We start from the raw sequence: 22,366 nt of genomic DNA, 5'->3' as shown, positions 1-22,366 counted from the left end.
CCAGTGGGTGATCCATACGCACTACTGAATCTGTTATGACTTCTCCTAGTATCCACATTAGGTGGAGCTGGATCATGAGTGTATGTGAAAGTACATTAAATTTCACTACATTCTAATACAGTCGTACCTTGGTTGTCAAATACCTTGGTACTTGTATGATTTGGCTCCCGAATGATCGAAATCCAGCAGTGAGTGTTCCGGTTTTCTAAAGTTTTTTTGGAAGCCAAATGTCCGATGTGGCTTCCGCTATTGTTTCTGACGTGCCTGCGCAATTGGAAGCCGTGCCTTGGTTTCCAAACGTTCTGGAAGTCAAATGGACTTCTCTAAAGCAACAACAGTATAAATGAATCAGAGTACATTGTATCTATTAGATGTATTAGAATGATAGTTTGCACATATTCATATGGGGGTGGGTACAAGGAGCAGACCTGCTGGGAGCATCTACGCACCTCTTAAAGTAAATTTGAGTCCTCTTCCTTTATCATCACTGCCCAAAAATCAATACTGATGCCTGACTATGAAAACTTCAAACTCTCTCAATAGCTTCACTTGTCTCTTTGCTGCCCTCCAACATATTTGGGTGACAAATATTTCCCCTCCCAAAATAATTTATAATAAGAATCAACATAACTCAGAAAACTTATTTCCTCATTCCAAATGATATTAATTGAATGCTGCTGTGTCAATAATTTCATGGGAAAAAATGTAAGAGCATTTCATTTGTAAAGTTTGTTAGGCTTCTATTATAACTGGCTTGGGAAATAAAATGGGCCATAATCTTCAGGAAACACCTGGAAGAAATACTTTATATCATAAAGTGTTGCATTCCTGCTTAGTATACTATCCAAAGTCATTTCCACTCTAAAATCCAGAGGTTACATAATAACACGTTTACAGGAAACCACCGTCATGCTCTTAAACGACATCTTTCTGAGTGTCAGTGTCAATTGTACACGATAGCCTGCAAATAGCTAGGAAAAAACAACAGGTGACACCAGCACTTTAGGCCAATCTTGTAAGAAATAAAACTATCCTGCTCTCCATAAGTGGTTAATGCAAAAGTTAACAAATGTCAAGTGGGGACTCGGCATTTGACCCTAGGTCAAATTATCAACTGTCTCAAGATAATTGTTATGCAAAACTTATGTGGATAGTTCTATTGCACACTGAGGAGCACAACATAAAACATTCGGTGAAGAAAAAACGAGAGTTCTCACACAAAGCAATGAAATAATATAAAAGCTATGCCTCTGATGGTCCTCTAAGTTAGTTCATTAAACAGAACCAGTAATGGAGGTTTCTTTGTTGGGAGGCCCCCTATTGCTTCCCCCTCCCCTTTGACCTGAACAGGCTTCTGACCCCACAAGGATCAGTTGTGTACATGATACGAAATGATAGCTCATGTGGGAACAAGCAAACAAAAATCCAAGCAAGTTGTGGGCAACAGCAGAAGACACAACATACCCTTGTCGAGAAATTACTATTCTCAGTCCTCCCCATGCCCAAATAAGGAGAGGCTGAGGCAGCAATTTACCTCAGCAGAAAGTCTTCTATAAGAAATAGAATTGGAATTGCAAAAGTTCTCAAGTGTCATCAAATCCAGCTCTAACCACATATTAAATTTAAACTAGTGCCAGAAGATGCTTCCCCTGTTTTCTTCGAGGGTCATTTCCTACATTACTGATATTATTATTATTATTATTATTATTATTATTGCAATGACTCGCAGAAGCACAGAAAAAAAGATGTTTTCTGATATCATTGAGCTATGTGCATCATTTATTCTACCTCCATACACACTGCACAAATGGAAAGGTGACTAAAAGTGTATATTCCATTATGGATTCAGATTGCTTTCTATTATGCTATACAAGTTAAAAATGGGTTGTAAATAACGCGGCTAACTTCCTCAACCCCCTTTCTCTGTCCAGTTATACAGATTCTGCAAGGAGACTGTTCCAATTATTATGCAGCAGGCAAACTGCGTAATGGAATCTACAGAATTACTCCTGATGCGAGACATGACAGCTTTGATGTTTACTGTGAGATGGAGTCTATGGGAGGCGGCTGGACAGTGTTCCAAATGCGTCAGGATGGCAGCACCAGCTTCAACAGAACATGGAAAGAATACAAGAATGGCTTCGGAAACCTGAGTAGAGAATACTGGCTAGGGAATGACAAAATTCACCTTCTGACCAAAAGCAAGGAGATGCAGCTCAGGATTGAACTTGAGGATTTCAACGGAGTCAAAGAATATGCAAAATACGAACAATTTTATGTGACCAATGAATTTCTCAAATACCGCTTAAGTATTGGCAGCTACAGTGGTACAGCTGGGAACGCCCTGCAATTCTCCAAACATTACAACCATGACCAAAGGTTCTTCACTACCCCAGATAGAGACAATGACAGGTATCCATCAGGAAACTGTGGAGAGTACTATAGCTCTGGGTGGTGGTTTGACGCATGCTTGGCGGCTAATCTCAATGGCGTATATTATCACAAAAAATACAAAGGTGTTCGCAATGGGATTTTCTGGGGCACCTGGCCTACAGCTTCGGATAACAGTCTAAATGGTTACAGACAACCTTTCAAAAAGGTCAGAATGATGATGAGACCCAAAGTCTTTGTGCCATGAATTAGTAACTTCTCAATATTGACACTTTTCTCCAGTATCTGAGTGCAATTAAAAACAAACAAACTGTTATGTCCCATATTTAAATTTTTTCTAGAGAAACGCCTCTTCCAAAGGCACCCAAATGTATCTCTCCTGATAAATTCTAAATGTACAGGGAACAATTCAATTTTTTGGTAGCAAATAATGTGTCAGCCTCATCCATTAACCTCTGTTAGGTCAGAAGCTGGGTGTAAGCTTATTTTGCCAAATTGACTTCAAAGGCATTCCACTATTGCCATATCACAAAACAATGCCTCAGCCACCCACAGGCCAAAGCCAGATTTGTAGAGTTGGAGAGCAACAGTTTCAGACCCTTAGTGTACTGCTTCCTCATCATATTCCATAAATATCTCTGCAGAACCACCAACCTGCTGCAAAGCTAGTGAGCCCAAACTGGCTTAAACTCAAGTATTCCAAGACAACTAGATTTTTTCTATGTAAATAATAGATTCAGTATGTTATAGTTTAATAATTCATTGCCACTGTCAACTAGCTTTTTTTTTTTACTATGTGACTGTACCAGAACAAAAACAACGTACCTTAATCTAAAGGCTAATAAATGCTGTTAAGGAAGCATTTCTAATGATCTTGCTATTTTTATACATGACCAAACATTGCAATACTAAATCTCTAAAAATATTAATGAACATAATGTGGTGGTTTATTTATGTGCAACTAATTTTGTATGGATTCAACCAATATTTTCAGACCTCATGAGAAAATGATGTCTGTACTCAAGAGACGAATAACTGAAAAAATATATATAAAGGCTTCAAGTTTACAGGGGGAATTCTGGGCCTTATAGTACAGTCGTATGATCCACTTATGCCAGCAGCCCCCACATCAGGGTTACAGCTGGTGTGACAGTCGCAATCCTACGTACTCCTATCAGCATAAGAATAGATATTGAAATAAGAGACGATATAGCAATGCCAAAAGACACATCTGCAACATCCCTGGCAACTATGCTACTACTAATCTAAGAAGATTTAACACTGCTGACATCTGCACATTAGTAGGGCATGGAAGGCATTTTTGGGGGAATGTCATGGGAGAAGATAACATGTGCCATTTTTCTCAAACAGATTTCTGGTATATTGTTGGAAATATTATTATTTTTAAAGAGCCACTTTAGGCAATTATGATCTAAGTGATATTGCTTCTTCAGTAGGCATTTCCAAAGATGGCTAATATAGGTGTATATATCTGTATATGCCACAGAAGGAACTTATAGGAGAGGCATCCTTACAATGCCTTATATTTGTGAACAGTAAAGAGAGAAATACATTTAGAATTTTCATTGTGTATTGTTGCTAATGACCAAAGTATGTGGATTTACACACGTGTGTGTGTGTGTGTGTGTGTGTGTGTGTGTTGTTAAAGGGGCTTTGCTAGATGGAACTATGCCCAATTGTGCCATGCAATTTGGCTATTTTTCTTCATAGAAAATGTCTCTTAACTGGTGAGGGAAACCAAATCTAATACTGAGAGATTCTATCACCTTCGCTACAAAATGTTATGTATCATCATTAGAGGTTGTTGCTGGTGAGTTTTCTAGATGAAAAGATCCTTAAGTTACAGGATTGGGTCCAGTGTGTCCCGTCTGAAAATGGAAGGGTTCCTTCTGTTCACTGTTCACTTTTCATCTAATTCCCCTTCCAGGCTCCCATTTCACCTCTCATACTTTTCCGGGGTTTCCTCAGTTATCTGAAGCAGCTTTACGGAAGGCTGCAGGGGAAAACAGACTCCTGGGGAACATCCTGTGAGTGAAGTTCGAACACAGGATTCAACCCAAAATGTAGAAATGAATGTAATCACTTGTTATGATGTGCAGTAAAAGATTTCCTCCAAACCATGTTGAAGTCAATAGAAGATAAGTATCTACTGTAATTTTGATTGGTTTTGGTTACTGCATTTACATACTGTACAGTGCTTAAAGATCTGCACAACTGATTACTAGTTTGCTTCTGGGCACAATTCTAATTGCTGGGGTTTTTTTGCCACTCAGCTGTAGGTCTGGGATGAGGTGTATGAAACCCCCCCCCCCCATGAACTTGCCTATGTGCAGCGATTCTTGGCTTAGGCCCTGCTCCGAATACCTCTCCCCTTCTTCGGAGATGTGGTGGGTGGCTTCTGGGGACAGTTCCTTTTCTGTGGTGGCACCCAGACTTACAACTCCCTTCCCAAGCACAGTTCCAAAGCTTATATCACTATCTTTTAGGCAACAATAAAACCGTTGTAATTTGCCTGAATGTCTGGCAGCACCTTATTTGCAATGCTTTCTATCCATAATTTATTTGCTCATTTATTACTTTCATTTCATTGTTATGTATTAGGGATGGGAGACCTTTTCTTTCTAGTCTGAGGGTCACAAACCCCTCATGGGGGACCTTCCAAGGATGACATGTCAGGGGTGAGTGCAGCAGGTGCAAAAGTGCATTGAGCTATAGAAGAAACGTTTTTAACTTGGCACACAACAGTTACAGCTTCCTGCGTACAACCATATACACACCTCTCGATCTAGGCATTATTACCATTCACAGACCTATCCTAGCCACGTAGGGCTGTTCAACAGAAGGCAGAGTAATTCACAACTAAAAGTATAGTTAGATGAATCAGAAGAATACAAACATGCAGGTTAAGCGTTTTTGGGTTGTGCTCCGCGGCGACCCAGAAGTAACAGAACACGTTACTTCCGGGTTTCGTCGCTCGCACATGCGCAGACGGTCAAAAATAATGCCACGCGCATGCACAGAAGCGGCAAATCGCGACCCGCGGAGACACGGGTTGCATTCGCTTCAGGATGCGAACGGGGCTCCGGAACGGATCCCGTTCATATCCAGAGGTACCACTGTACTGTATTAAATTGTGTTGTTTTCAGTTCAGATCTTTGTGTAGATGTGCCCAACAATTTAAAACTTGTTTAGCTACCACAGCTTCATTCAAACTATCTAGGTGCTATAACTTTGTGAGAGTCCACATAATTTCTTGCCCATCACAGAATTAAAACTCTCAGTGTTCCCTAGATTGGACCACAGATACGCATTTTGTCCAAGACCACACACTTAAGTCCAAAATTAATCCTTGCTGTGAAGCTACCAGCTTTTTATTTACAGTGGTGCCCCGCAAGACGAATGCCTCGCAAGACGGAAAACCCGCTAGACGAAAGGGTTTTCCGTTTTGGAGGTGCTTCGCAAAACGAATTTCCTATGTGCTTGCTTCGCAAGACGAAAATGTCTTGCGAGTTCCTGCGGGGTTTTTTTCCTTTCCCCCCCTTTTTCCCAAGCCGCTAAACCGCTTATCAGCTGATCGGCTAAGCGCTTAACAGCTGATCGCTAAGCCGCTTATCAGTTGATCGTTAAGCCGCTTATCAGCTGATCCTTAAGCCGCTTATCAGCTGATCCTTAAGCTGCTTAACAGCTGATCGCTAAGCCGCTTATCAGCTGATCCACTAAGCCCGCTAAGCCGCTAATACTGTAGCGCTAATCCGCTAAACCGCTAATGGGCTTGCTTCGCAAGACGAAAAAACCCGCAAGACGAAGAGACTCGCCGAACGGATTCTTTTCGTCTTGCGAGGCACCACTGTATTTGAAATCCTTCCAATAAATAATGAAATTTTGAACACCAAGTTTTGAAACAATTACCAATACTGTTCTTATTCACTAAATGCTTTTATACAAATGAAACTGTCATATATCATTTCCACAAAGGTTGGTTAAGTTGTATCTTTTCTTCTCCCTTCTCTTGAACCAAAAGCTGTTGGTTTGCAGAACTTTTGTAAATTAAGAATGATTACATCAGATCCTCCTTCAAATTCCCAATGGGTACACTCAGGACAAAATACACACTTGCCAGTTCAAAGTGCTCTTCCAAGCACACCCCGATCTCTTGGCATAAGTTGAACACACTCAAGGAAACTGCTACAAAGCAAAAGCAGGAACCCTGGTGGCCCAGCGATTGACCTGCAGGGCTCCTGCCTGACAGCTGTTCACAGCAGAGAAGTTTGGGGGGAGGTCGATTGCTCAGTGGAGAAAAGTCTGCGTTCTGCAAGAAGAAAGTGCCAAGTCCAGTCCCTAGCATCTCCATTTAAAAGACTCTCTGGTACCAAGGAAGTGAGGCCACGCTGGCTTGGATAGAGCAGAGTAGACCGTCGGCTGTCAGTCAGGAATAGACAGCCCTGGCTCTATCTCCAGTTTAAATGCTTCAAAAGGACTGTAATGAAAATGGGAGGAGGTGGGACTCAACAGCAGCCTTTAGAAAATCTAAAGAGAGCTTTCTCCACACTATCCAAAGCCATGCCTTTGTAAGATTCCTGAGCACATGGAGAGCATCTTCTCTGGGTACAGTTGAGCAAGGAGGGCGCTGACAGGGGAAAGGGTCTGTCACATTTCATGCGCATTAATTATCCACACTTTTCTACTTCTAGAAAAGGGCTTGGATAAGGCAGTTTAATGTGGACATTTATTCAAAGCCTTATTAGTTTTGGATAGGCAATACTTTTGAGTTTGATTCAACAGGGACACTATAATCAGAGTTTGGTTCAACAGGGACACTATAATCAGAGTGAACCAGAGTTTGGTTCAACAGGGACACTATAATCAAAGAAACTGGGGCCTTTTACAATTTCTTCAGAATTATCCTTAAGATGCAAAGCATTTCCTTCTATTAGAAGTGGGCTGCTTCTTCTGTGGAAAAGAACAGTTTCATGCATCTGCTACACTGCAAAGCGAGTTAAAATGTGATAACACTATTTGCAATAAAGCCACACCTAAAACAATATGTTTTGGATTAATGGCTTTAAATCCTTTTAAAAATGAAGGCATTTAGTAAGTATTATAGTCATGAAACCCATGTCTAACTCTATAAAGGCAAGCAGTAAATAGTAAATTTAAAATTTAGAAAACCCAAATATTGAAAAACAGCTCGACATTTCAAAATGAGAAATTATAGGCCATAGATAAGAACAAACAGAACAGGTTTCATCAAAGTGAGTTCTTGTAACCCTAAAAGAGTGGAAGAAGTTTATCTACAGGGAATACAGCATGGTGATTTGCACATTACTGAAGCTCTTGGTTGTTCCTACTGCACTAGACACCTACCTGGAAGTCTATGGATGAAATAGATTTTAAAAACCCAGCATTGGGTGCAAAGCAGGGGATCTAAGAGGACACCAAAGGTCAGGGGGTTCTACAGCAGGCCTATATCTCCAAAGTGTTATTAATAAAAGGAAATTTTAGAATCTTGACAACAGAGAACTCCACATCAGCACATTCAGTACAGTGTGATATACAAAATAAGGAAAGTATTCCACTGGCATCAAAGACGTTTTGATTTAATCCAGCAGTTTTAAATGCCTGCCATTTAAAAAAAAAAAATCCCAGCAGATTAATTAAGCACTTCCCTCTGACCTTGAAACCCTCATTTCTTATTTCCTCTATTTGACCCCTGATTTAAGAAAGGTAGGAAAATAAGGATAGTTATTTTAACACCTGCAATTAGTCCAATCGTATTCTGAAATGCATACAAAAGGCGAAAACATTTATATGCTTCTTACTGCCATAGTTAAATGCTGAACATGGTTTAACACTGAGGATTTGTCATTTAGAAAGTTAATAAAACTTCGTTACAACAAGGGGCTCATCCACTCCTACCCTTTGCCCTGCACTTTCAAGACACAACGCCATACATTAAAGCGCTGTGTCCAAGCACACCCCCCCTCTTCTTTTTGCCAAGGTGCTTTCCCTGTGGAAATCGGCACTTTAACACTGAATCAGAACAAAAGGCAAGAAGGGGTTTTCTGTGGATTGCTGTTTGCTCTGATTCAGCGGTAAAAGCAGAGGGGGGGGGATGCTAGGACACAGCACTTTAAAGTGCAGACCTGTGCCTAGAAGCATAGCACAAAAGGAAGTCTGGACAAGCCCTCTGTGTCACATTTTGAACAACAGAACATTTACCCACACTGACATAAATAAGGTGTCAGCTAAGATGGCAAGCATGTGAGCAGCAAGGTCTTCAAAGGGTGTCAGGTAATATGCATGTGGACTATGCTCTATAAGGCATATTTTCTCCATAGTTGAAAATGCTACATTTATATTCATGCCCGGATAATAGCTGAATAAATAATCTACTCAAGACATATACTTGAGGAGAAGCATCTTTAACACAAAGAAACTTGCTTTTGCTAAAGTCTACTTCAAGTGCCACTACTCCTGCCAACCTAGCAGTTCGAAAGCATGTCAAAGTGCAAGTAGATAAATAGGTACCGCTCTGGTGGGAAGGTAAACGGCGTTTCCGTGTGCTGGTCTGATTCGCCAGAAGCGGCTTAGTCATGCTGGCCACATGACCCGGAAGCTGTACGCCGGCTCCCTCAGCCAATAAAGCGAGATGAGTGCTGCAACCCCAGAGTCGGTCACGACTGGACCTAATGGTCAGGGGTCCCTTTACCTTTACCTTACTTCAAGTGCATTAGTTATCAGTGTATCTTACCAGGGGTGGAGGAAGGGGGGTGCAGTGGAGGTGGGCCACCCCGGGTGTCAACACTGAGGGGGGTGGCAAAATGCCAGGTGGCACTCACCATAGGACCTGCAGTGCGCCTGACCCACACGTCTCTCCTGTGAGTGACGCGGTAGTTTGGGCGCCTGCAGGCTCTGCGCTGCCAAAACGGTCTGCCTGCCACCTCCCCCTCAGCTGCAGGGCGGCTGAGTGGGAGAAGGCAGGCAGACCCCTCAGAGAGCGTCCTGCCATGGCTGACCTCACCCCCGCGGGCAGCTGGCCCCACCCCCGGGCACAGGGCACGTGCGCCGCCCCAGGCGCCCAATCAGCTTGCTCCGCCGCTGATCTTACCATGCACCAAAATGAATTTTCTGCCCTGCTGTTGGCCTCATCAGAAGCTATCAGCATGTACTTTAACAGTTCCAGAACTGTTTGGATACATACACCTAGGTATTATATATCTTTCCTGGACTGACCATGTCAATGTTGGAAGACATACCTTCATTGTATTGCTGATTCCACATGCCTACTAGCAGGTTCTGTAATAAACACTGGCATTCACAATGATAGTCACATTAGCACCACTGTCAATGATTTCCCCAGTGATAAGCCTGACAGGATAGAAATGGTTTGCCTAATTGTTGTTAAGAGCCTTTTGGCTGGAGGTGAAGGCAACATCTGTCTTATTTTTTATGCCAATGTAGTTATAGAGCTTTAATGTTGCTCCAAAAGCTTTGCAAGGTTTAGATTTAGTAAGATTTGGAATGTGCCACAATGTTTGGATAAGTAAATGCCTGAAAGTGTTTTCAAAACTGTTGCTGGGTGAACATTTTTATAGCTAACATTAGAAGTTTCACAAATTATGTGCACTTGATATATGTGGGGGGGGGGGGGAATACCTTAAAAAAGAGGCCAGTGAGCACATGTTTATAATTGGCACAGCAGTAGCTGTGAGAAAGGCAACTGAATCTGGAATACTTAGTACAGTTCTGGTCGTCTCACCTAAAAATGGATCCAGTTACAGATGGGTAGCCGTGTTGGTCTGCCATAGTCGAAATAAAAAAATTCCTTCCTGTAGCACCTTAAAGACCAACTAAGTTAGTTCTTGGTATAAGCTTTCGTGTGCATGCACACTTCTTCAGATACACTTCTTCAGTGTATCTGAAGAAGTGTGCATGCACACGAAAGCTTATACCAAGAACTAACTTAGTTGGTCTTTAAGGTGCTACAGGAAGGAATTTTTTTATTTTAAAAATGGATATTTTAGTTTTGGAAAATGCTCAGAAAAGGGCAACCAAAAATGATAAATGGGATGGAGCAGGGGCAAAACGAGGCTTTCTTTCACCCGGGTCAAAGATTCTGTTTGGCTCCCGTCCCACATGCATTTACTCACACACACACACACACACCTCAACACATTTGTTTTTAAAGGGCATCAAAAGTCCAACAAAACTTTGAATCATAGAATTGTAGAGTTGGAAGGGACCCCAGCGGTCATCTATTCCAACCCCCTGCAATGCAGATATCTCACCTACCATATGTTCCGGTGTACAAGATGACTTTTTATCCCTGGGAAATCACCCCAAAAGTTGGGGGTCGTCTTATATGCCAGGTATAGGCGTTGGGAAGGAAGAGAGGGAGCCGGTGAGCAGAGGCACCCCTTCTGCCGTCGCTGCTCCTCCCTCCCCACAGAAGGGGACACGGAAAGTCCTTCTGAGCGTGGCGCTCGCCCGCCAAACGCCTCACCTCGGGCTGCTGCTGCTGCGACGGCAGAGGCAGCGGAGGGGTGCGTGCTCTGCCCCTGGTGGCGCTCAAACTCTATAACTCTAAAACTCTAAAATTGAACAGCAAAAGTTGGGGGTCGTCTTATACTCCCAGTCGCCTAATATGCCGGAATCTGCAGCAGATCATACATGACAGGTGGCCATCCAAGCTCTGCTTACAAACCTCCAATGAAGGAGAGTCCACAACCTCAACCTCTGGTTCCTCCTAAGCAAGATTTCTAAAGAGGAAGGGAATTTGGGGAGTGGACACACACACAAGGTCGCCCACCCCCCATAGCAACCTGCAACTCATTTCCCCTAAGGTAATGCATTTGTTTTTGCTCTTTTCATTAATCAATGCATTTATATACAGACTTTAATGTAGTATATACATTTCTGTATACATTACTTGGCTGGAGAACTGCACTGCAAAATTCAGAGAAGTAGAAAAGTTGCATGGTGGCTGTGTTTTGGCTTGCAAATTGTTTTGGAAAGTGCAATATAGGTAAATTTGCCTTTTAATGTGAACTGAATCAAATTTCTCCCCATACTTACATTTTGCACCATATCTTAGGTGCGATCTGGCTTTTGGGAGAAAAAAGACTTACAAAGCCTATTACACATGGAGAAATTTGGGACTGCTTACCCGATATCTATTAACATAATCCAAGGAAAATTGAATGACCTATGAAGAGATTGTATCCTACATAGGAGAAATGGACTCAGAGAAGAAAACTCAGGGCATCCACAAACAACTTCTCTTGAATAGTTTACTAAATCTACTTCAGATTAACAGACTAACATATTCCAGTGCTGTTCTCATGCTAAAAAGGTTACAAGCCTGTCTGAAGGAAGAAGCAATTGCCCCTCTGATGGATCTGAAGAAAAAATGCTCAGCTCTATTGATTAGTGATCATTATTTATTTATTTTGTATCCCTCATTCCTTTATTTCAATAAGCAATTCCACCTTCCAATTGCCTTTTGCCCTCCTGAAGTACAGAGAGTGTATGTGCTTTCACTATCTCAGTACAAATACACTGCAGCTTCATGTCACACCTTGAGACTCTCAACATAATTCTATAAAACCTGGCTACAAATTCCTCCTAAAACAGGCATAGGCAAACTCGGGCCTCCAGATGTTTTTGAGACTACAACTCCCATCACCCCTGACCACTGGTCCTGTTACCTAGGGATCCTGGGAGTTGTAGTCCCAAAACATCTGGAGGGCTGAATTTGCCAATGCCTGTCCTAAAATCTGCATATATCACAGAATATGTACTTAGTCACATGAAAAACAAACTGTGAAAGAACAGGAACACAACTACATATTTTGCCTTAATGAGTACAATGTTGACAGCTTTACAGCAGTTAGGAAAGTGACATATTGCAAAATTGGCTTTGTCAACATTCCAGCATGTCTGTGGCATAAAAACAAAAAGCAAAACACAGAGATGGGTTGGGCTTCTGAAAAACAAGGTAATAGTCCAATACTGTCTTCCAGTTGCAATCACTTCCAAGTTACCCTTGCACAGATGGAGTCAACCACTGACAGAACCTTTATGACAGAGGAATCCCAGCCAATCTTGCAGAATCAGAGAGAGGGCATATGCAGTAGAACCAACTGTCGTAAAACAAATGCAGCAATACTGCAATGAAGATGTAATGAGGTGAAAGATGCATGTATGACTCCACTCCATGCCGCTCCCTAAAGCGCTCAAGGGCCCTTCAAGAGCAAAAAGCTGGCAATCCCAGTCCTCTGTGATGCTTTCAGAACTCAGGCCACCACTGAGAGTGCTCAATAAATTTATTATTGCTTCATACATTATTATTTTCTAATGCTACTTAGCAGCAGGTGTGCCCACAGGTATTGAGGGGGGTGGGGGTGGCAAGTAATAATAACTATGCTGACATAAATAGCATCAAAGAACAGGTCTTTTGCGATAGATCTCGGGACTAAATTGTGGTGAGGTCTGGGTAACTTTGGCTTCTGCAAAGATTATAGTTTACGTCTATTCCTTCGTTGTTTGTCTTTGAGTTGTCTCCCATCACCCCTTAGTTATTGCTACAATCAACCGCCTAGCCCCTCCTTGCAGTTCCCTGGAAACAAACAAACAAACAAAAAACCCCCAACACACCAGGATAATTGCATGGTTGTCATACACTACTCTAATTTTCCCTCTTTTGCAAACCTACTCCTCTGTCTTTCTAAATGTTTGTCCTCTTCCCAATGCAAAACATGCTGCAAGCAACACTCACATGTGTTGAAGCTTTGATCCTACAGCAGCTATCAAGCCATCCTAATGGGAGACAAGTTTTCTATTGTTCCTACCCGCTAAGTTATGGAGTATCCTAAGTGGAATAGCAGCCTCTCCTTTCCCAACTGACCCTAGAGTTTTCCTCCATCAAACACTTAAGAAACAGTATTTAAGTAATATATATGAATTACTGAAAAGCATTTTTAGCCATCTGTCGGAATCTGATGGGCAACAGATCTTGCCACTGCATGCCCTGATGACCTTTAGTGTCTCTGACAAATCAACGTATCATTGGTTTCCATTGTCTCTTGTATTGCAACAAGTGCTTAGCGATTGTGTTAGGTTTAGCACACTGATTCATGGGCTCAACTACATACATAACACTCTGTGAAGAAAACGTTTGGTTTTGCACATTTCCCAACAATTGCCACTGCACCTCCCAAGGACTTTTCACTTTTAGATATGCAGTAGCATGGTGCAGGATAGCTTAATTGCTAAATACCATAGTGAAACTTTACACTACATCTAAACAATATATCTATAAAGAACTCACAGAATACTGCTGCAACCCTGAGGTTCACTGTCCGTAATCAGTTTATATCTAGAGCACAACAAACAATTTGTGGTGTGGAATCCCAACATCTTCTCAAGGCAGTATTCCTGTGGCAGGGATGTCAGATTTCCAGCAGCATTCAAACCACATTATTTTGTTGCATGGGAACCCCCCCCCCCCAGTTAGTACCTGCACTGCTGTTCAGAGTGGTGCGAGAAATATGGTTGCAGGAATGTCAAGTGTACCTACTGGACAATGTAATATCACCACTGATAAGCAATAACCACCCCTACCCCTTCAATGTCTATGTAATTTGGGATTTATTTATTTTTCTAATTTGACTTTTAACTTTTAAAATATCCGCAGTGGTTGTCTGGCACCCAAATACCCTAGAGCAGGGTTGCAGCACTCATCTAGTGCAAAGTTTCTGTTTGTTTGTTTTTAAAGGTCAAAATGGTACAACATTACTCTCCCCTTCCAGAATTTGCTCATGTCCTTAGTCGAATAGACAGTGGAAATGTTGAAGCATCTAATAGCTCAGCGGGAGGGAGACAGAGATACAAACAGCATGTCTTTACCCCACTTGCAACAATGCCATTTCTCAATAATTGCATAGGGATAAGATACTGAGGCAGTAGACCTAAAGTGGTTCTTTTATAATCCTATCAGTAAAATACTGAGCAGTATTCAACTAATCCATTCCAGCAGCAAAAGGATTTCCACTTGCACAAACCCTTTCCTATCCCGGCCACCCTCCCCAAATCTGCTGCAGAGGGGTAGCGGAATATTCATGTATAATTATGTTGTATTCCACCCATTGTCTGGATAAGTTATAAGAAGTCACACTGACTTCACTGGAAACAATCGTAAGTAGAGACTTCAGGAGGGTAGCTACAAAAAGAAGCAGCTGATTAATAAAAACCACGGAATTTAAACAGATCTCTGTTAAGAAGAGTATTTTATTCCAACCAAGGAGTGAAATCAATGAAACAGTCTGTTACACGTTGCTAAATTGACATGGAAATGTTTAGCCAAATTGAGGTCATTATGGAAATAACGACACGCTGAAATGGACCAGGACTAAGCGATCCTTATTCATTACTTCTACGTTTCTAAAGTTCCTAGCCTTTCCCTATAATGCTACATTGTTTTAGAAAAATAAGACACTTTGTGTAAGAGATGAGCCGTACGTCTATTATTTTCTTGTGAGAAGTCTGAAGGAGCTGAATGGTGACTATCAAACAAACAAATCCCAAATAAAAATGTTAAATACTACCATAAATTCTTACCAATATGGAATTATCTACTGGTACAACACAATGCTCAATTCAACAGGATTCTAGCTGAAGATGTAAACACTTCGAGAAACAGAAATGGATCATTGGTTCCAGCTTAAATGAAAATTGAATACCATTGTTTTTATTGTACATTTTGTGTACCACATTGGACAATTCATTGGAATGTGGCATGAACCAAATATGTACATAATTGAGACAATAGTTCTATTCACCTATCATGAAAATTGTGTTGAATGAACACACGGTGGGGAAACAGGAAAGCTGGCAGCTCGCTTCAATTAACTGGAACAGGATATAAAGGTGCATACATGTAAAAAGCCAAATGGAGGCAGTTCTGATCACCCGTGATCAATATCTAGCAAAACTAAGGAAACAGCAAGAAACACCAGTTATCAGGCTTTGCAACAGTTATGCAGTGGACTAGGTCTGAAGAGAATGCTTTGGATCTATACAGTTTGCCCAGTGTGTATGTAATGTATGGAAAGAACAAACTTGCACATATCTTCAGGAATTCTTGGCATATGAGACAACACATATCACTTCAGGAATGCCTAGCTAAGTAACGCTCTCCAGGGCTACTTTGGTCTTATGGCACACTAAAGTAAAGGGGATGCAAGCATGCCTGAGCTTCTACTGGACTGTGAGTACTAGCTTTTGTCATGCCAGGGGTTCTATATAGCATGCAAGGGTCTCACAGTCTCTCTCCCTTTCTTTTCCCCTGGATGCACTGGGAATTAGTTAATGCTGTGCATTTATTCAATCAGCAACATCTGCAAAAAGGGTAAAGGAAAATGCCAATCACCCTCCAGGGTCTACTCCAGAGGTGACAAGGCCTCTTTGCAAAGGCTGTGTTCTTTGGCCCCAACAGTGCTGAACATGTCAATTTCCAGGATTTTGTTGGACAGAGATGGCAGCTGTGGGCAGTCAATAAGCCTGTTATAGTCTTGTTTTTAAGAAGCAACAATGGTGGTAAACCTTCCCATGACACTGGGGCCTTGGCAGCTGCCCAGAGTTTTCAGGTATTGATGCTGGGCATGCTGCCTTGGTAAAAATCCATATCAGAGAAGGTCAGTTATACAGTGGTAGCTGTTTGGGGCTAGTTTACAGCAGTCTTTGTTATCAGCACTTTACATACTGATTGCCATCACTGCCCAAAGGAAATAACGTTTTGTTAACATTTCATATGGTTGTTATAGTCAATCTAAAAAAGCTTCATGTTAACGAAGTCCAATAATGTAGGATGTGTTTTGTTAGGGACTTACTCTCATGGAAGTTTATGCGGCAAGTCATGCCATAGGTTTCCAATATAAAATATATTTTCCCCTTGTGGTTGTTTTTTTAGCTATCTGTACACATGCACTAAGAGTACTGCACAGTACAACAGAACAGCACATCATTTATTTATTTTTCTTTTTTAAAAAAACAAAACTTAACAGTTAATTTAAAGCACTGTGCCTGTGTTATAGAATGATCTTATTACAAAGCCAGTGGCATATGTACCTGACTTGATATATGAATATCTGAGAATGTTGGCATGGCTGAAATTTCCCACTGGGTCTTAGGAACAGAGCCAATCATAAGCACAGGTCTTTGGGCGCTAGTTCCAACACTACGGTTTAGCTTGCAACACACAGTGCTTTACACTTGTGTCTGCACCTTGCTAGTTTTGATTTAAGTTGGCTTCTGTGCAATGGAAGCCAACAGGGTTTTATATTATAGTCTCTCGTGTTTTAGTTTTGTGCCATTCTTAGTGCAATCCAGAGAAAGTTTTGTTTCAGCTCTTTCTCAAGAGTGTTAGGAAACTATTTTCTTCTTTGGCTAGGCCTTGGTGTGTTTGAACAGAAAATGTTTCGTAAATTTTATAAACAAAAAGAATTTAAGAACATACTAATTTTACTTCACTGTTTCCTGTCAGACAAAACTAAAGACCAAATCCACAGGAGAAACAAATCCACAGGAAAAACAGAGGGGAAATATCTGAAAAGGTGCTGAAGAAAACAGGGGTATATGTTTTTTTAATTGCCCGATGCAGTTTGAACTTGCCATGCTCTCCTAAGTCTGTTCTCGTTCCCCCTTCGGAAAACTCTTTTTATGACAAAACAGATAATTTTACAAATTAAAGTCACCAAGCAAACTTTTAATGCGTACTTCATACCGCTGGATAGCTGCCAAAACAATGGCAATCATTTGACAATGATTCTTGATATTGGCATGTTTGTGTATATTATTGCCCAATCCTTAAAGAGATTTATCCCGTATCTTAAGGAAAGCAGCAGCCAAAACAATAGTGAGGGAATAAGACTTGTTAGTATGGTCTTTCTGCTGCACAAAAACTTCATTTCACCCCACCACACATCTCCTTTTCCAAAGTTATGTCAACAGCATCTCCTTTGAGTGGCCCAGGGGTAGCCAACATGGCACCCTCCAGAAGTTGTTGAGCTACAACTCCCATCAGCCCCAGCCAGCATGGAAAATGCCAGGAATTATGGGAACTGTAGTCCAGAAATATTTCAAAGGCACCAGGCTGACTACCCCTGGAACAGATCACTATAAAGAGCAATCGTGTCAGCTCTGCAAAAGTAACAGATGTTTACATTTGACACATATTCTATGCCATTGCTGTTTCTTATGCAAAGCCTTGAAAGGCACTCTTAGGAATTCTGTTTAACATATTTGTGGAAAGGAGATAATGAACATTCCACCAAAGTCAAGAACATTACCCCAATAAGGCAAAGTAGTGTGCTTGGATAACAGTGCAGAGTTTTTCATTTGTTTTATTTCAGTTTGCATGCTTTTTGACGAGATGGTTTCCTGTATCTTGTTTTCAGTTGCTGTTGTGATAGATCAATGCTGTTTTCACAATAGGTACTTAAAAGTTGCTTTGTTTTTAATTTCCTACAGAGGCAATTCAACTGAAAATAGTATCTATCATGCTGACATAAAGGAAACTAAGAGTACACTACCTCATCAAGGCACTCAAACGCAGGACACGTATGCACGTCAATGGAACCTTCATCCCGAATATTAACTGTTGGAGCTGTGGCATAAATAGGATCTTCAGGATCCTCTGGTTCCAATTCTGGTTCAGATTGTTCTTCTGACTCACTGGAAACATACTCTTCTTCTTCTTCTTCTTCAGAATCATTCCTTTTCCAAACATCTGCAAAAAGTACCAAAATCCACATATCAAATTTTGATCGTTATGCAAAATAAATTAGAAGCATAGCTGTCAACTTACAGATTTGAAAATAAGAGACGAGCAGCCTCAAAAATAAGGGATCAGCAGCCAAAATAAGGGATCAACAATTACTTTTATAAAATACATATTTTGTTGCGTGCAAATGGCTTTAGATACCTATTAGGTCCATAAATTACCATATAGCATATATTCAACACAAAAAACAGCAACAATTTGTTGTTGACAAAGCAAGCTGGACATATCAAGGGCCCCATTACCTTCAGTAGCTTATTTAAGAGACATCATCAATAAGGGACAGCAGCGGGACATGGCGCTGGAATAAGGGACTGTCCCGCCAAATAAGGGACGCTTGACAGCTATGATTAGAAGATGAGAGCTGGAGATAAATCATGGGATGAGGTTACACATATCAATAATGGGGAACTCCAGAAGAAAGGGGAGGGGAAAGGGTGAGGGATAGCTGCATATAGTCAATATCTGTGCATAGCTGGAAAGGTTTTGTTAACGAATTAACAACTGAAATGCTTTGACTGTGCACTAGTAATACTAATAAATCAATAATTAGGAAAACAAGGAATAACTCTACAAAGTGTCTGTCTTCAAAGACAGTCCTCAGAAGTATTCAGAGACTGCCATAGTGAAGTCCGTAACCCACTTCCCTATCCACAACTTCCAGGAATATCAGTGCAGTTAGATACATCCTTATAAATATTGCCATATGCAAGTCTAGCGCTGACCCAATTCAAGAAATCAAGGCAGATCTTAAACTCCCAGTACCTTCCAGTTGTCAGGGATCAGGCCTATGTTATATGGAATCTACAATGCATCACACACTAAATAATTTGTGTTAGCCAATAACTAGATGGCATAGTAATTACCTTCAGAGCTCATTTTCCTTGCCTAAACAATTGCAGTCACTAGGACTGTGGAGTTCCAAACTGATCTGAAATTAAATCAAAGAATTTATCATTATACTTTTCCAAGTATATTTAAATTGGAATGCAGATGAATCAAAGCAGCATACATTAGTTAATTTACAAAGCACACCACAGCAATTTAGCATTAGGATGCAATCTTGCTACATCTGTGTGTGTTTTCTTTTTCAAAGAACACCATGGTCTATGGGTCAGCAAAATCTTTGAAGGCTACAAGTGTAAGCTGGCCTCTAGTGCTATTTGGATTTTCTTCAAGGACATTCTGCTTTACAGAGAAATTTCAGCAGCTGCATTTGCTCAGGAATTCAAAAAAACAAAATAAAATCTAACCCTGATGATGCCTCCTACAGAAATCAAAACATTATGTAATCAGCTGCAATCAGCATAAATTTAATATATTACATAAACATGGGCATATAGTAATAAAAAAAAAGATTTGAATACACATAATATGAGTTATAGTTACTAAATATTTATTTCAATTGTATCTCTATGGACATGTCGGTAAGCTTCATAGCTTCATGAAAAGATTTGTATCAAAACACACCCCACTCATCACAAATGCAAAAAGCAAGTGCAAGCTTAGGGTTGTCTACTGAACATTTGGGGCAGTATCCAACAAAGTAGTTCCATTAGTGGAAGGACTTCTGTTTGTGCAACAGAACTTTGCCTCCTTCTCTCCCCATGTGCACCCCATACTTTCTCCAAATCTGCTCCACTGCATTGAGGAGGGAAACCCAAAACAGATTTAGGGGGCATACAGGGCAAGAAGATAGAGGGGAAGTTCAATTGTACAAACAGAAATTGTTGCGCCAACCCAACTTTGTTGGATACCACCCTTCATGTCCAAGGTGTGGGTTCAATGCATGGCACGGGCAGCATGGGATTGGGGAATGCCTGGATAAGAAAATGTCCTCCCATAACCTGCACAAAAAAAGTATAATTAGTTTATTCAAAAGCAAATTTTATTTATCACTTAACTGGAATAAATTTGAAGACCCTTTTCTTCAACTGAACAATGTATTTTAAACATTCAACGGCAATAAGAAGAATACATTTCATTTTCAATTAATTCACATTACATGTTAATTGCCACACACCTTCACCATTTTCCATAATATGAATATATTATTTCTGCAAATTCCCCACATCTAACCCTGCAACCACCTTCCCTTATACCCAAATGCCCGTGTGACTTCCTTCACCCACATGAGTGATATCCAACTTATTACTTAACAGAAACCTCTAACATTACTCATTACAATATTCATTCATCTATTAAAAAAAGAAAAGAAAGAAGAAAGCATAACTTCTTAACTTAATGGGTTCAGTCTATACTTATCCAGAGATTTCTAATAGAATGATTTTGTACAATATATTCTTCAACACATTTCCATTCCTTTCTTAATTTTTGTTTTGATTGCAATCTGATTGATGCTGTCATCTTGGCTAGTTCAATATATTCGCAAAATTTAATTTGAAGGAGTCTCCTCACTCTTCCAATTTTTGGCCACCAGTATTCTAGCGGCCGCTGTAGCATACAAAAAAACTCTAAACTTATCCTTGGGAACGTCTTCTGAGACTAGTCCAAGAAGAAACGCCTCAGATCTTTTTTGGGAAGGTTATTTTAAAGATTTTTTTTCAATTCATCGTAAATATTGTTCCAGAAGGACATAATCTTGACACAATTCCACCAAATGTGGTATAACGAGCCTTCAACCTTTTTACATCTCCAGTATAGATTTGAAGGTAATTTATAATTTTTTGCTAATTTAACTGGGGTCGTGCCAACCCTCTTCTGCCGTTATGTAAAAGGAAGTCCCTTTACACACTTTAGTGGGTTTGAGAGCAGAATGATAGTTTCAGCTGAGGAGGGTTAGAATTCTAGTTGTCATTTCATTGGGGCAGGGAGCCTGTTTATGAACGCAACAGGCATCCCAGGTTACGCATTTCAGCCTGCAATTGATGCCTAGCAATATTCTGTAACCATTTCATAGAAATCTAGTTATGTTATCAAATATTGTGAGGGGGTATGCTACTGGTGAAGCAAGAGTAACCAATGAAGGCCTTACGTGGGTTGCCTCCCACCGCCCTGAAATTAAGTTTGAAAAAAGCATTATATTGTAGCCAATACAGTGGTACCTCGCAAGACGAAAAACTCGCAAGACGAAAGAGTTTTTCGTCTTTTGAGTTGCTTCGCAAGACGAATTTCCCTATGGGCTTGCTTCGCAAGACGGAAACGTCTTGCAAGTTTGTTTCCTTTTGGATTTTCAATGCATTCCTATGGGAAACCGTGCTTCGCAAGACGAAAAATTCGCAAGACGAAAAAACTCGCAGAACGAATTAATTTCGTCTTGCGAGGCACCACTGCATAGTAAGCTGCAGCGTGTGCTAGGTTGCAGTCCTATTTTATACTCGGTTACAGAATGTATTGTATTTCTCCCTGTGTAAAAGTATTTCCATCTTATGGTAAAGCAGCTTCCTCATCACATTCTAGGTATACAGTATTTATAATTCATATCTGAACAAAAAGTTAAGTGCTTTTCATATCATAAGTATACCAAACAGAATTTTTATATGCTCATTGCTAAGTAAGAACATACCCACACCCACTACAAACTACTTTTATAATCATCCCACCACTCTGGCAACTCTCAGAACTGTTCTGCGATGGGGCAGGGATTCTGTAGCAGAAATGTTGCCCAACTACAAAGTCTACAGGCCTACCGTATATTAGTCTACTCAGAAGTAAGTCCTGCTGAATTCACTGGGAATTACTCCCAACTAAAGTTGCAGTTGTATGCATGGTTACTTGGGAGCACATTTCATTGAACTGAATGGACCTTGCTTTTGAGTAGACACACACAGGATTGAGCTATTGAAGTAACAAATAACATTTAGGTTAGATATGTAACTATTGCACATATTTCATTTTTTCTGGAAAAACATCTAGAAGATGGTGCATCTCTATATTTGAATAGTAATAATGAATATTTATTTAACTTCATTAGTATATCGTTCCTCCTGGTTCAGCAATTGTAATCTGTGAGTGAAAAAAGGTTTCAAAAGGTCCTTCTGAATGTGAGCCCTAGAGGGTGCCACATGGATGAAAAGTTCTGAGTTTAGTAATCTGAACTTGGTTTTAAAAATAAATATAAATCCATCCTACCCTCAGGACCACAAAGAGCATGCA

General features: G+C 40.6%; 1 protein-coding gene across 1 annotated transcript in view; it reads right to left on the bottom strand.

The window, feature by feature from the left end:
- CCDC146 (coiled-coil domain containing 146) overlaps positions 1-22,366 on the bottom strand; it is a 41,606-nt gene that overhangs the window by 16,261 nt on the left and 2,979 nt on the right. The window contains exons 2-4 of the mRNA XM_080972057.1: positions 19,117-19,181; positions 17,989-18,199; positions 17,195-17,204 (exon numbers count right to left, since the gene is read on the bottom strand). Of these exons, the coding sequence (XP_080828183.1) occupies positions 17,195-17,204; positions 17,989-18,199; positions 19,117-19,129 (234 nt within the window). The 5' untranslated portion in view covers positions 19,130-19,181. The remainder of the gene's footprint in view (positions 1-17,194; positions 17,205-17,988; positions 18,200-19,116; positions 19,182-22,366) is intronic.

The sequence above is a fragment of the Podarcis pityusensis genome (genome assembly GCF_964106645.2).
Source record: "Podarcis pityusensis genome assembly, chromosome: 10".
NCBI lineage: Eukaryota > Metazoa > Chordata > Lepidosauria > Squamata > Lacertidae > Podarcis > Podarcis pityusensis.
This window is presented reverse-complemented; position numbering and strand designations above follow the sequence as displayed.